The sequence below is a fragment of the Sebastes umbrosus genome, chromosome 12, assembly GCF_015220745.1.
Source record: "Sebastes umbrosus isolate fSebUmb1 chromosome 12, fSebUmb1.pri, whole genome shotgun sequence".
In the NCBI taxonomy this organism is placed as follows: domain Eukaryota; kingdom Metazoa; phylum Chordata; class Actinopteri; order Perciformes; family Sebastidae; genus Sebastes; species Sebastes umbrosus.
In genome coordinates, this window is record NC_051280.1 from 29,752,992 (window position 1) to 29,768,354 (window position 15,363).

Consider the following 15,363-nt stretch of genomic DNA (forward strand, 5'->3'; position numbering starts at 1 on the left):
GCGAAGGGCTCTTGGGAGTTTTCAACAAAGGCAGAGACGGGGGTGGCAGCTCTCAGGTGGGTTATCATTGAAGTTCCCTCACATGAGTTACAAACAAGCCCAGCGTGTATTCAGTGTAACACAGCTGAAATCTATCAGCTCCGGAGCTTTCATAGTTTGTGCAAACAAAGAAAGTCAAATATAAAGTGCAGACTACGGGGATAGAACTTAGAATAATCACAATCATCAATGGCAAAGAGAGATTAAGTAAGAACTGATATGTATGCATGAAATTCTTGCATTGAAAGTGACATTAGAAAATAGAACAATTCTGACTTTTCGTGTCGTACCATTCGGCAATGATCAAACTCGGTGCTTCCCACAGTGTGTGGATGGAGCTGCAGACATTTTGTACATTCTGTACTTTGTGATCAGGACTTTTCTTCAAAAACTTCAGCATCGTTGTGTTGCTGCAGGAAAACTCAGTTTACTGTCTGCAGACGCTGCTTTTAAGCTGAAGAACTGGTGTTCAATGTTGTACATACAGTAACTACCAGCTCAGTCTCAAGGCAAAGCATGTAATAGACCTGCCTTTCCACCGAAAGACAGCGTGTCAGTGTTACGCTTTGTGTCGCTGAGCAGTGAATATTACACGCCTGCATGAAGGTGCAGTGTGTTGTAGTGATGTAAGTCTAACTTTAGAGCTAGTTATGTAGTATATAAATTGAAAAAGACCACTTATGTTGGGGAGGTGGATAGGTCCAACAAACATAGGACTTTCAAGCAGGAGACCCATGTGTTGTTTTGATACGTTAGAGACGTTTGTCACGTGTTTTGTAGTGATGGTTGTCACGATATCTGTACTGTCATTACGTTGTTTCCGTACATGTTTTTTTTAGTTTACGTACTTATTTTAAGCCCAAACATGAAGTTTTCCATTAACTTAACTAAGAGATTTTGTTGCCTAAACCTAAGACCGTGGCTTCGTTGCCCCCTGCTGGCACTGCACGTTAATACATGCATGTAATATTCACGTCTCTGATTATTGATATTGATAAATGATCTGTACAGGTGTATTCACACTGCAATTTGTAGTCTGTGTCTACTTGCTCCAAACAGCCAATGTACTAGCCACTGTTTAGATGTTAGCTGTAGCTAGCTAGCAACATACTGTGTGTGATATTTTTCTCCTGACAGCTCTCATTTTTTTCTCGTCTCCAAAAGTTTATGAAGTGGAATCATACAACTTCAGGATAAGTGCAAATAGTCCACTCAAACATTTTCTACGTCTTCACTTTAAATTTAACCAACACCCAAAGCCAATATGCTCCTGTTAGCATCCACTTGCATCATTGCATTGACTTCATGCTGCCTCAGAAATTCCCTTTTAGTTCAGTCTGAATACACTTTTAAAGGGTGAATTGAATTTGAACAGAGAACTGATTTTGTTTCACGGTCAATACAAAAACATGAATGAGATGCAACAGTTGAATCTTTTTTCACTGTTAAAAGCAGAGATTATCTGCGTCCACATCTTAAACAACAACCCAAAACGGCCTCTTTCCCCTCCACTAATCCCCCTTTGGTTCTCGCCTTTATGTCTGGCTAATCTTTAACTACATCTCAGCGACGTCGCTCTCGGAGATATTTGAGGGATGTATCTTTTGTAGCGCCTCGAAGGCTAACTTCCATTTCTTTTGATAATAGATGCAATCTCTAATGCAAGACGAAGTGTGAACATGTGAGGCTATTTTAAGGACGGCAAATTTGCACAGGCTGCGTCATTTGCCAAATTGTGTGATTAAGCTGGAGAGAGGCTTTGCCAGAGGTCCCACTCTGGAAATTAACTATTTCTTGCATCCTTGTTCGTTTTTTCTTAATCTCCTTTTTCTTCCTTTCCTTCTCTGCTCTTTTGTCTTTATTCCTCATGTTCTTTTTGTCTCAGGCTTGATCTTTGAACGTTACAGTCTCTCCCACCTTTGTTTGCCCTTTGTCCCTTTATGACTTTTATCTCTCTTCCTCTACACTTCTCTCATTATTGTGTCTGCTCCTCTTCATTTTCTCCTCATTCCTCAATTAGAAGCTCTGCAGCAGAGCATCTTTCACAACATGTCAAGTAGGATGTTGTTTATGTCTCATCTTTTCCATTACATGTATTATAGAATCACTAATGACGGCTGTGATGTGATGTTTGCGCTGTAATAAATATTTAATTGACCTTGATTGCTGAAATGTCAGGGGCATCTCTTCATCTAAGAGAGTATCTTGGTTTTATTAATTCTTGTGAGAGAAAATAGGCATTTGGTTCCTACTGAGACACAGACATAACTGTAAGTTAGTTGTCCTCTCCAAACAAACAACAAAAATGCTTAGTTAGGTTTAGGAAAAGATCGCGGTGTTGGTTAAAATAACACTGGAAGTCGACTTAGTTTTAGGAAAAGATCGAGGTTTCGGTTTAATCAGTACAGTGTTGACTAAAGTAGACAAATGCACATTTCTTTATAGGATATCAAGCAGCTGATAAGGTAAACCTGTCTCCTAAAGTTACGTTAACATACAAGTAAACTGCATTCTAAATTTTTGAGGAAAAAGTATTTTCTCCTGGATTACAGTTGCAATTTGAAACCGTTTTAAACACATTGTTAACGTTGTGAATTTAAACAAAATAAAACAATAAAATAAAAAAAATGTAACCACACTACTTTGTTAGATTTAGGAAACAAAACTACTTAGTTAGGTTTAGTAAAAAAAAAAAAAAACATCATGGCTTGGCTTAAATAACTATGTTTGTGACGTTATTCATAGGGCCGCCACTAATTTCTTTAATACATTATGCAACTTGAGATTTGTAGGTTGTAGCCAGCTCAGTTTTAATGCTAGAGAGAAGATATGAACTCATATGAAACTAAAAAATATTCTATTCACCTTTCAAGATTGATCACATAATTGTAAAATATAAATCTCACAAACACATCATGCAAAATGTACACAGAGAGGTGTCCTTGTAGCATTACTGGTAGTAATTCAACAGAAATTAGGGATTTAATGTGGAGGAAGAGTCTGTACAAAATCACAATTAACAAACATCACCAAGGTCATCTGGCCATGTGAAAAGGTATAGAGGGAACCTTGGCTGTATTTGAAACTGAGCTGCGTCCGCGGGCGATTGCGAGCCTTTTCAACTCCAAAAAGGCAGATAATCACAGGTTCCCGTTAATTTTATAATGGCATGTGTGTTGTGATATTTAAACAAACCATCCGTCAACAAGGAAATAAAAGCCCCTCGTCTACAAGACCGGTCTGTTGAGAGCTCATGAACTCCGGTCTGTGAGCGTGACTGCCCAGCTGGCGAGGTAGTGACCCCGGCATGCGCTCACGGCATAAACGTGGTGTTCATTGGTGGAGATCATCTTGCTGAACAAAACGTTAATGTATCATAAACGTGTGTTTGCCACAGAGCTTATTTTCTGCAATAATCAAAAACCCAATGGAACCAGGGTGAAGTTAACTTCCTGGTTGGCCGACAAAAATACGTCATCCCTGGAGTACTCTATAATAAATGAAATCATATGGTAGATCCTGCAGTTTTTTTATCCTGAAGCCCAAATTTATGTAGGGCTGTTGAGTCAAAATCTAGTTTAAAACCTTTATTGATTCAAAAGATACTAAGTTTACATGGTGCATAGTCTTAATAATGAAATTACCACAAACTGTCTGACATCAAACCTGGGGCAGGGTAGTGTTGCGGAATAGGAGCACTTGTTTGTTTCTGGGGTTCTAGGCAAAATACGTTCCTGACATACTGAATCTGCTATTTGAGTGCTTAAAGGCTGGATACATAGACAATGCAACAAGAGAAGGAAGCACTGGGGTCATAGGGGCTTAAATCTGCCCTTGGGCCAAAAACAGTAATGTTTTTTTTTTTTATTGGTTATGATTTATACAAAATGCTAACTCTATAGCATTTGCCTCACTTGAAGCCAGAAGACTTATTCTCCATTATTGGAAGTCTGAGAAGACCACATCATTTACAAACTGGATCAAGGAAGTGCTATCTCTAATTCCATTAGAGACACTTCGATTTAACAGATCAAAGTCCCGTCAGAAATCCAGGGACACCTGGTCCCCATTTATAGAATTCACTCTTACTTACAAACACTATCTCTTCTCTCTCTCTTTCTCTTCCCTCTCAATTAACTACACTTTCTGTTAGGAACGAGAACAGGTGATGCTTTAAATGCCGGATAATTGAGCTGGAATAAGTGCCTTATTCATGTGACATTGTCGCTGAGCCGGTCTTTTCGTTTACTAAAAGAAGGTATACACACAGTAGATGTGTCTGTCTGTACTTAAATATGTGTATTGAGACATGTGGGTGTTTATATGTCATTATATGCACATGTGAATATACTGTATATATGTATAGTTTTATAATAGGCAGATTATTGGTGGTTCCAATTGTAACAACAAACCGAATGCCCTTTGTTTTCATACACGTTTAACTAACCATCTTTTCAACATTTATTTTTATTTTTCAATTACTAATCGGTTCCATACTTGACAAATGTCCATTTAAGGTACATTTTGAACAGATAGAAAATGTGGGATTAATTTGCGATTAATCGCAATTGACTGTGGAAAATCATGTGATTAACCGCGATTAAATATTTGAATTGATTGACAGCCCTATTTTTAATTATTATTTATCTATTCGTTCACTAATTTGTTATTTTCTCAATTTTATTATTACTTTGTGGGTGTCCGGGGAGGGTAGGGGGTTGAGTGTTTGTTGGAATGTGTGTAACTTTATTATAAAAACGTATAAACAAAGTCAAACAGTACAAAACAATCCTATGCATGCTATGCTTGTTGTTTTCTGCCATGTATCATTTTAAAGAAGAGGCAATCATAATTTTACCTGTAATGTGAGCATGCAGAACAAACACCAAACCTTATGAAGCCTGCTCCAACATCTTATTTGTAATATCTGATGCAAGTATTGTTGCTGTTACTACACACTATCATTATCATTATCAGACCAAGGCATTCGACTAAGTGCAACCTTCCCTTTGTATCTCTTCAAAGTTTAAATCCTCCTTCGCAAACACCTGTGCTTTCTCTCTCCCTCACATCTCTCATCTCTCTCTCTCACCTTTTCCCAATGCACGAGACAGCCGGCACATTGCAGGCAGCTGTGGCTGCAGGTGTGGGCGTGAAGCAAAAGATGGCGATAGTTTTCTCCGCTGTCAGAGGGCTCTGCCACATCCAGTCCTCTGCCTGCCTCCACACGCTCCGCCGGCCACAAGCTGTGTGCTTGACTGCCAGGAATGGGAACAAACATCTGCCTCATTCACTGCTAATGTGGCATTGTAAAAAAAATAAAAAAAATAAAAAGCATTTATTTTAAATAGATCTGTCCTTCCTCTGTTTCCTAGGTAACCGAAACAAGGACAGGCCCTCTCGGCTGCAGTAACTACGACAGCTTGGATTCAGTTAGCTCGGTGTTGGTGCACAGCCCGGAAAATAAGATCCACCTAAAGGGTAAGACTGGATAACACACACACACACACACACACACACACATCTCACGTATATTCATCTCATGCACACAGACACAGTCACAGCCCCGAAGAAAAGGTCTGCTGAAGGATTTTACACAAACACATACTGCCACCACCTCCATCCACCACCCTGCCAAGCCTCTGACCTCCTGTGTGTAGCAGTTGGCCGGGATGACCCTTTGCTTTACGCTGCAGTAGTTTATATGTCTGTTCTGGCTGACTGGCTCTCAGTCTCAAGGGGAATCTGCTATCTTACCAGGCTGTAGATGAACCGTATCTGGCCACGCTGACCCCAACCCGACCCCTCCGAATGCACCTGGAACACTCAGTACACAAGTAAAGCTGAAGTGGTAATCCATGGACTGGCCTTCTTTGAGAAATACGAAACCTCTTTTTGACATTCAATCACACTGCAAAAAGAAGTCTGGGTAATGTTCTTTGCTTAATGACCTCATTATCTCTGCCAGGTGTAAGCCTGTGGGGAGATCATGCGTTCGGTCGTGTGTGTGTCTGTCTGTCCGCGGCTAATCTCTCATACTACTGGACCAATCAGCCTGGTATTTTTTTTGTGGGGGGTGAAAGTGCTCACCTGAAATCTTTGCAGTGTAAATACAGTAAATGTGATGTGGAAACTTGTGCACATACCCTGAGCATTTTTGCATATTCATAGATTTTTGAATGAGGGAGAACAATGTTGAAAACCAAATTTAGTGAGGAAAAATATTCTTCAAAGCAGATTCTTTTTATGTTTTAAAACATTCCTGGAGAGGATCTTTTAAAGTGGATTCAGTCTTATTTTCCCTCCCTTCCCTTTTAGTCGTATCTTTCCGCCGGCACATACCGCATGACAACACAATTTGGGGCTATCTCTAATTTTACATTTTCTTTTTTTTTTTTTACATCAGAGTTTTCAATGGTCAGTGGCTCACAGGGTCTTTCCCTTGGATTTTCAATGGAGTATTATAAATGGTAAATTGATAGATAATTAAAGTTTGTTAATAGTTATTTTACTGTTAACAAACAACAAAATGATAATTAATAATGTTTACTGATTATTAGTAATGCTATAATTTTTGTCATTTTAACTGTTGTAACACAAATTATAACATTGTATGTACTATTTGTAATAATAATAAGTAATTGATTGTTAATTATTGGTTTGTAAACCATTTATAAACATTATTGATGTAGATAGTTAATACTTTGTCAGTGGTTAATAATTGGTTTCTGGTCCATCTATCTATGCAATTTGTTTACATGTTTTCAAAACAATTTCTTAAAGGTTTACAAGTAATATGGTAATCATTAACAAATACTTAATATAATATATAAAACTTTATAGTTGTTATGTGTGCAATAAACTGATATACTATACTTTACTAATGTAATCAGAATGTAATGTTATCATCTCTTATCAGCTATGACACAAGATACAATTCAAACTAATTATTTTATATTATACAACCTAATGACACAATTACAGAAATTATAGCATTACTGATAATCAAAGAACATTAATTATCATTTTATTGTTTTTTAACAGTGAAATAACGTGGTTGGTTTAATTAACTATCAATATACCATTTATAATTTTTTTATAAAGTCTTACCGAAGATACTTCAACATCATTATTTACTTACTTACTACTACTAAAATGATGGTCATAACTTTCTTGAAGATTGTTTTTGACACATACTGTAACAGCACAGGCTTGTGGACAGACTCTCTAATGGCTAAACATATTAAAAGATCATAAAGAAAAAGGAGTGAGTATCAAAACACCATTATCCTCCCTGACCACCCAGCCTTATCCTTTCCTTTAAGAGAATAATCACTAGCGCCGATCTCTGACCTCTTCAGAAAAAAGGAGTCAAAGTGGGACCAAACTTTCTCGTCATTTAAGTTTGTCCTTGAGACTGTGCCCAATCCCGAGTGTGAGGTATCACACATTTCATTGAGCCACTGCTTCACAGTGGGTATTCTTCAGATTTCTCCAAAGCTGAAGTGTAATTTGCTTTTCCATTGTAAGGCCAAAGGCAATAGTGTTGTTGGAATGCAGTCAGTGTGCCCTGTGCTTCTGAAGTGATGAGTATTATCAGCGTGGGATCTGGCTGCAGTGTGACATCTAACAAAGTAAGAAAAATAGCTTGCTTGCAGGGCAGCAGCTCTATGTAAAAACTTGAATTGGATAAGGCATTATGAGGCATTTTCCTAATATGTATGAACGTGTTTCTCATTATACGTAGCTTAAGGTACTAATACACCCAGAACATACCCCCATGATAACATGAAGGGTGACTTAAAGGGGACATATCGTGAAAAACTCACTTTTTCAGTGCTTGTGCACATACATTTGGGTATCTGGAGTGTCTACCAACCCACAAACTCTGAAATAAGACGACCCAGTCAGGTTTTGTGGGCTGTCTAGATCATAAAACATGTGATTCAACAAGCCATTCAGATTTGGTTCCCCCTTCCCATGTCACTTGAAGGCTTACAGCCCACTTCCATACTTAAGTAACGCCACTTCCGTAGTTATTTTAACCCAAACATTGGCTTATTTGTTACGTAACTTCCGTACTTAAGTAACGCCACTTCTGTAGTTATTTTAACCAAAGCGTTGACTTGTTTGTTACTTAACTTCCGTATTTCCGCAGTTATTTTAACTCAAACGTTGACTTAATTGTCACGTAAATTCCTTACTCAAGTAACGGCACTTCTGTAGTTATTGTAACCCAAACTTTGATATATTTTTTACGTAACTTACATACTTAAGTAACGCCATCTCTGTAGTTATTTTAACCCAAACCACAATATTTTCCTAAACCTAACCAAGTATTTGTTTTGCCTAAACTTAACCAAGTATTTCAAATGTACTTATTTTAACCCATACCCATAAATATCACCATTTTCCAGCACAGCCCCAACCCACTTTAAACCATTAAGAGTACAGGAAATGCACAAATACGGGCATCTCTCATGTTAAATAACCAGTGTCGTTCAACACTGGCAAATAATAGTGTGTTCACGTAGGGCCCCATCACTTACATTAAAAGGCTGGTTAAGAAAAAGGAATTTTAAAGGCCTTCAAAGTTTGACAGTAACTTATAAGTAATCAATATTAGTATTTGCAGTTCAAGAACAATGAGTTTAGGCATCTCATTTGTCAGGTCCAGTCATAGGGAAGTTTGATTTGTGGGTGCATTAAGACATTGGTTTGTAGGATGAAATTGAATTTCTTAAATGCACTACATGAATCCCATATATTGTCTTATATTATATTGCCCTCTGCTAGAGACCTAAACTTTCCTTCTATTTACTAATGGTGTGATGCATGATGCGTTGGTTGTATGCTGATTTTGTAATGTGATTGGAAGAACCGCGGCAATGTCCAAGGGTAAACTCTTCCTCTAATTCCAACCAATTAGTATGATGGGTTCCATTTAACTGGGATTTCAGAAGTCTTATCCTGGCAGCCCAATCAACAACAATTAGGTCACGCAAGTTGTTTCTGGCTTTTGTAGCACTGATTAAAATCTGCATCTAGGTACCGAGTGTAGCTGTTCGTTAAGGAATGGGAAGGAAGCTATTTTGAAATCTCTGTGGGAAGATACATTCAAATATAACTGTTGAATGTTTGGCTCTGTTAGTACTTTCCTCCAATTCCTACATGTAAACCTCTCCTTTGCATCAGGATTAAGCTCTCTAACTACAGCCTCTTTTGTGCGTTGAGCCTGATAAATCATAAAAGAAAAGAGAAGAGTGTATCAGAGTTATAGGACAGAAATGCGTTGCATCATTTAATGGTGATATTGTAGAAGCTCTGAGGCTCGGCGCTGTATATTCTCCAGCCAAGTAGAAAAAGTGACCACCCAAATGAAGACCACTGCTTCGTTGCCAACAGTGGCTCCCCTACTCTCATCATTAATGATTGTCAGAAACAGCCTGTCTTCAGCCTTGACTGCAGAGCCATGCTTTGAAGTGGGGGTTGCAAAGTCATTATTATTTTGATTGAATGCTTTTGCTAGGCTTTTTGCTTTCAAAATTAAATCTCTTCGGTTATTAGTTGTGCAGCTCTGTTGTGTAAGTGAATGTGTCAGACATTCACATACACATTACTGTATGAGTGTGTGTTTGAGTGTGGGTGGTGTGCTTGAGTATGAGTGCATCAACAACGCGTCAAGAGAACAAGAACAGCAAATACAGAAACCACTGCATTAGTTGGATTGAGCAGCCTTTAGTTTACATAATATTCTCTCAAAAAAACAAAGAAAGCGACCCCGCTCTCGCCATAATGCCCCATGCAGACTAAGTGTTATAGAGGACAAACTCCACCCGAAGGCGAGTGTACTCATAGAAATGCAGACTCCGAGAATACTGTATCTGTGCCCTACATATGATTCTTCCTCGAATGTCAGATGAACAGCTTGGCTACTCCTGACAGGAGCTTTACTAGGACCTACAGTGATGTCGTTCTTTTAGGAAATATGTTGGAACAAAAATAAGCAGCTCCCTTAGTCCCCGGAAGCATCCTCTAACAGGCTTCAGTCACACTGCAAAGATTATATAGCCAGAGTCTGTCTTTTCCAAATTAATGTAATTGAATTATTGTCACCATTTCATAACCTGTTATTATACAGAAAGACCTAAACACTCAATTAGGTCTCATTTTCATAGGTTAGGTCACCATTCCTCTCTGTAATGATCACACCAACACAATTTTCCCTCCCGACTCGTCAAATACTGACGATTGGTCAGCGGCACTACGCTTCAAACTATGACGCTCTGGGTAGGCTATATCTCTAGCGTCAGTTTTGGACGTATCAGGAACAGAGTGTCAGTTTCCGTACGTTACATGCAGTCTTTTCAAAATAAACTTCTGTGTTCACAGGAAAAGTACAGTTTCTGCTTGTTACATACATTTAATCTCTTTTCAAAATACACTTCCGTGTTGACAGGAAACTTACAGTTTTCGGTCATTACATGCATATGTGTCTTTTCATAATAAACTTCCGTGTTCACAGGGAAACGTACCCTCTGGTTCCCGCCCAGGCTACACTGTTAGCTCTGTTGTCAGCACTATTCTCACAGTTAGCACCGTTAGCTGGCTGCTAGCCGCTGGCTCCCGTGTGCAGGCAGGCAATCTTGGCTGTATAGGTTGTAGCTGCTGCCGTAGTGGGCCAATCACACGTCACATTAAATCGAAGAACGCTTGCGGTGATTTGCTGCGAGCAAAACCATAGTCATATTTTTTAAATCTGGGCACAAAAGGGATTGAATGCACTTATTGCATGACTGGAGAAGTTTCAAAACCACATGGGTTATTTCGGATATCTTAGGTATCGAGTACCGATACCCAGCCCGATCTGTGATGCAACGCAAAGATGTTATCCTGCATGAAAGGCTTCGTGGAGCGCCTTGGTAGCCGAATGGTTACTACACATACCATATAACTGCAACGTCGCCGCTTTGATTCCACCTGAAGGACTTTTGTTGCATGTCTTACCCTTCTTTCTCTCTCCCTATTTCCAGTCTGCCGCTACACTCTTCATCTGTCCAATAAAGGCAAAAATGACAAAAAAAATATATAAAAAAAGAAAGTCAGCTTTGCTACATGCCCATCCAAGACCCCTACCTTCACAATTTTACTTTCCACATTGCTACATACATACTACTTCCCGCATTGGCACTGAACGTTGCCATTGCGAGGTGTCCAAGCCACAGATATCAAGCTAAAAGAACAAGCTTTGTTCCACTTGTGGCCAGAAAGAACAAAACCCACTTTGTAAGTCCACCATACCTTGATTCTACCTCCCGTACTGGTATGTACGAAACGGCCAGTCCTCCTCTGAGACCTCTACGAGTACTTTCAGGGTCTCTGGCACAAAGAAGTGATGCAGGAGTGTAGAGCCAGTCGCTTTATTTGTAGCCAGGATTCAACCCTCAAAGGACTTTAGCAACGACCACTAGCATTTCATAACTTGGCTGTAACCTTGTCCCCTATTCCCTCCCTATTCCATTTCCACATTCGCCTCAAAAGTACTTTCATGGCACCTGTCCTCTCTTTTAAGCACCAGACATTGGTAAGTATCCTTGAGTGTGTCCACTGCCTCATAAGCACCCACTCATATTTCCCCTCGTCCATCCTTATTGAGGAGGGCCTTTCATACGGCCTTGCTCAAGGCTTCACGTAGTCCTTGTACATCATTTACAATGTGCTTATTGCAATTGTAATAGCCTCAGTGTCTGTGTTTGGAACCAACTCACACACTCACAGTCTCTGCGTGTCAAGTAAAGGTTACACAGTCAAAGTAGTTTCTCAGTGTATTAGCTAGGAAGGCTTTTTATAATGCAAGCCAAAAAATGAATTTGCAGGCCCCACTTTTAAGTCAGAAACGACACCATTGCCTGCTGACAGCTGCTCGGAGGCCTTCTCAGAGGGACTCCAGGAAAAACCTCAAACAAATCCTCCCCCACAGCACCCCAAACACACCTTCAGAACTCTGTTGGAATTCCATCAATAGCGGTAGCAGGGCCTAGGGGACAGATGCTGTACGACACTTGTGAGCTCCTGCAGGGTGAGAGGTCTGTCAAGTGCCTCCCTCTGCTCAGGCACTGAAACAAATTCTCAGTACACCACCTGTCACTGTATAACACGGCATATAAATCGCTCGCCAGATTCCTTATCGGTGCCTTCTCGGACATCACAGCCCTAAACGGCGGTCTCAAATGTAAAGGTTGTTTAAAGAGAGGTATAGAGGGAGAGTGCCAAGTGATACGTCATCCTTTGAAAAAGCACATGGCGTTATAGAGGCATTTTACCCTCTTAACTTAAACGCCCATATGATCTAATTCATTCCCCTCCGAGCAGGCTTTATCTACTCCCGACCTCGCCGTCCTGTGTTTTGCATACGTCCACCATGTAGCCGAATCTCTGTGAAAGAACACAAAACTATCGCAAGAGAGCACAAAACAAACCCGGGAACCCAGCTGAGGAAAATGCACATTTCATTCTTTGCGACAAGTCTGCAGAAAATTCAAGTGACAGCCAGATGGAGAGAAAGAAAAAGGCAGGCAAGGCACAGAGATAAGCATAAAGAGAGAAAGAGAGAGAGACGGAGCGGGTGTGTGATACAGCATCGTCTGTGCCAGCCCGTGTACTGTACCGCATATTGAAGCTGAGTTGCTGCCAAAAGCCCGAGGCTCTGAGAGCAGTCCAAGGGTACCGACACCATCTCCTCTACAGCGGAGAGTGCATTCCAGTGAAATGGACCAAGCACTCACTAAGGCAAAGGCTAAGAGCGAAGGCACACTCGGACACACGCTGATAACGGAGGGGTGGTGATCAGGAGGGAGGCTTGAGAGCTTCAAATTGTCCAAAATGCAAAAATAAGTGTGGTCTCTGCTGGAGATTGAGAGATAGAAAGAGAGGGGAACCACGGGTCTGTTTTTTCTGGAGGGACAGAACGCCGTAGGGGTAATGACCCTAAAAGCCTCCATCAGACAGAGACATCGACAGGTCCTGAAATTCATGGTGGGGACTAAAAAAATAAAAAGGTGCCTGTAAAGAAAAAAAAGACTTATTGTTTGTATTACTGTTGCCAGACAAAAGCACACAGTATAAAGGCTTCTCATCCATAATCTCCATCATCTTTTTATCATCAGAGAGCAAATGGACGAATCCGGTGATCCATCCAATGGATGTACATCTGTCAATTTTTCGCATCCATTGGGCCCATAGAGCAGGCGTAGTAGCGTTTCCTTTAACCCCAACACTACCGAAATTTTCTTCAAAGCCTGACACTTTTTTTGGGTTTTGGTTCCACAGTCTAGCAGCGCCGCCATTACTGCATGACAAGTCGTAGTGACTCAGTGTCTGCTGTGTTTACTGGTGACATTCAGCCGAATGCAATGCTCGTTGTAGCTAACGAGAATGGTTGGCGTAGATAATAAACACATACGGGTTATGTATTTCCAATTTACGAGGACACCTACGTGTTCCGTTTGTGTTTTCAACAGCTGCCGTCACTACAAGCAACCACGACGCATTCGGCTGAGAGTCGCCAGTTAACACGGATAGCAGACACTTTGTTCACGTTCTGTTTTTTATGCCGACCAAATAATTTTTACTTTGTGGTCATCAGGTTACCTAGTTAGATCATTAATGTTATACTTCATAATAATTCCAGTTGTCTAGTTAGATCAACTAATGTCATATTTCACAATAATGCTATACAGTTTAATTGAGTTTATTCTGTGGGACCACTGTAGCCCCTAGACAGTGTTAGGCCAGGGTGTTATTTCAAACTGTTTTTTTGGTCACAGAACGCGAAGATTACGTGGCGAAAAAGCAACATACTTTTTTTCGTAACAAGGTCTTTTTTTCTGAGCTTTTGCACCAAGGCATCAACCAATCACGTTGTGCGGAACGGGTTGAGTTGCCCCTATGAAACAACAGCACAGAGGCTCCGTAGTCTGAACCAAGACCGCAAACTTTATTTATTACTCTTTTCAACCTTGACCTCGAACCCCGAGACATTGTTGTCAAAAGTAACGTAGCATAGAAAGTAAAGGTAAAAGTGGAAAATTGTACACTTCTTAGGACAGCTTGCATTCTAACGTGTGCGTATTGTAAGAAGACACCACTGCAGTAATGGTGACTCGTTTACTTCCCGTATTACCACGGATTCGGCAGTCCTGATCCCCATTCCCTCATTATCCCCCCACACATATACCAGCCCTCTTTCCCCAGTAGTCACTTTCCAGATCATCTAATGTCCAATAGCTTTCCAGCTCCCCGTTTCTTGCCTGTTCCTGAACACAGCTTCCCAGATTCGCCTGCTCACTTTGCCCTCACTGACAGATTACCTGCCGCCGAACTCCGCTTTGAACTCTTACCAAATAAACAATTGATTGCTTTCAGCTGCTCTCCCTCTGACTCCCTGCTCGCGGGTCCACATCTCTGTGCTCGGAACCGTTGCAGTACGGAGGATTGATGATTGATCGATTCATTGAGTGATTAAATGGATGTCTTAATAATACTGCCTCCACAGAGCAGCACGTAATTAATAGAATGACACCAGTGTTAGATTAATTATAATTCAAGTTAAAATAGGCTATAAATCAAACTGGAATACAAAGGGAAAGTAGCAACCTGGAGGCGTAATAATGAGTGAGTTAAGGAGAATATTTTTATAATCACCTTGCCCTTCTGTGTGCAGCATTTCTTGGGATATTCAGAATGGAGGTTTGCGGGCATTGGTTTAACTTCACTGACCATTGTGATTGTCATGTTAAACTGTCAGAGCTGCACTCTCTCTCAGCTCTACGTCATATGTAAAACACAAGCTGCCCTGGTCTTATCTAATATACTGTAGGTGGTTGGGAATAAGAAGTGTTGGCAACAGTAAGAGGCAGTAAGACAGTTGATTTACGCTGTGGAGTTTGCATTGTGTGTATCCTTGAGGCCACACAACCATTCATCCATCCATTATCTGTAACCGCTTATCCAGTGTACACCCTGGATAGGTCACCAGCCTATCACAGGAATGACTAGTAGAGACAGACAACCATTCACGCTCACATTCACACATACGGAAACATTTTGCGTCAGCAATGAACCTAACCTGCATGTCTTTGGATTGTGGGAGGAAACATGAGAACCCGGAGAAAACCCCACGCTGATATGGGGAGAAGTCAGTAAGCAAGTAAAGCTTTATTTATATAGCATCTTTTTAAAACACACCGTTACAAAGTGCTTCACACACAAATGAAACATCAATCAATAAACAATAATGGAGGGACATCAGAACCAACGGCTAGT

The 15,363-nt window shown here is 40.4% G+C and overlaps 1 protein-coding gene across 1 annotated transcript in view; it reads left to right on the top strand.

Moving 5' to 3' along the window:
• The window catches only part of brinp2 (bone morphogenetic protein/retinoic acid inducible neural-specific 2), a 214,952-nt gene that overhangs the window by 145,273 nt on the left and 54,316 nt on the right, over positions 1–15,363 (top strand). The window contains exon 5 of the mRNA XM_037787048.1: positions 5,415–5,520. Coding sequence (XP_037642976.1) covers positions 5,415–5,520 — 106 coding nt within the window. The remainder of the gene's footprint in view (positions 1–5,414; positions 5,521–15,363) is intronic.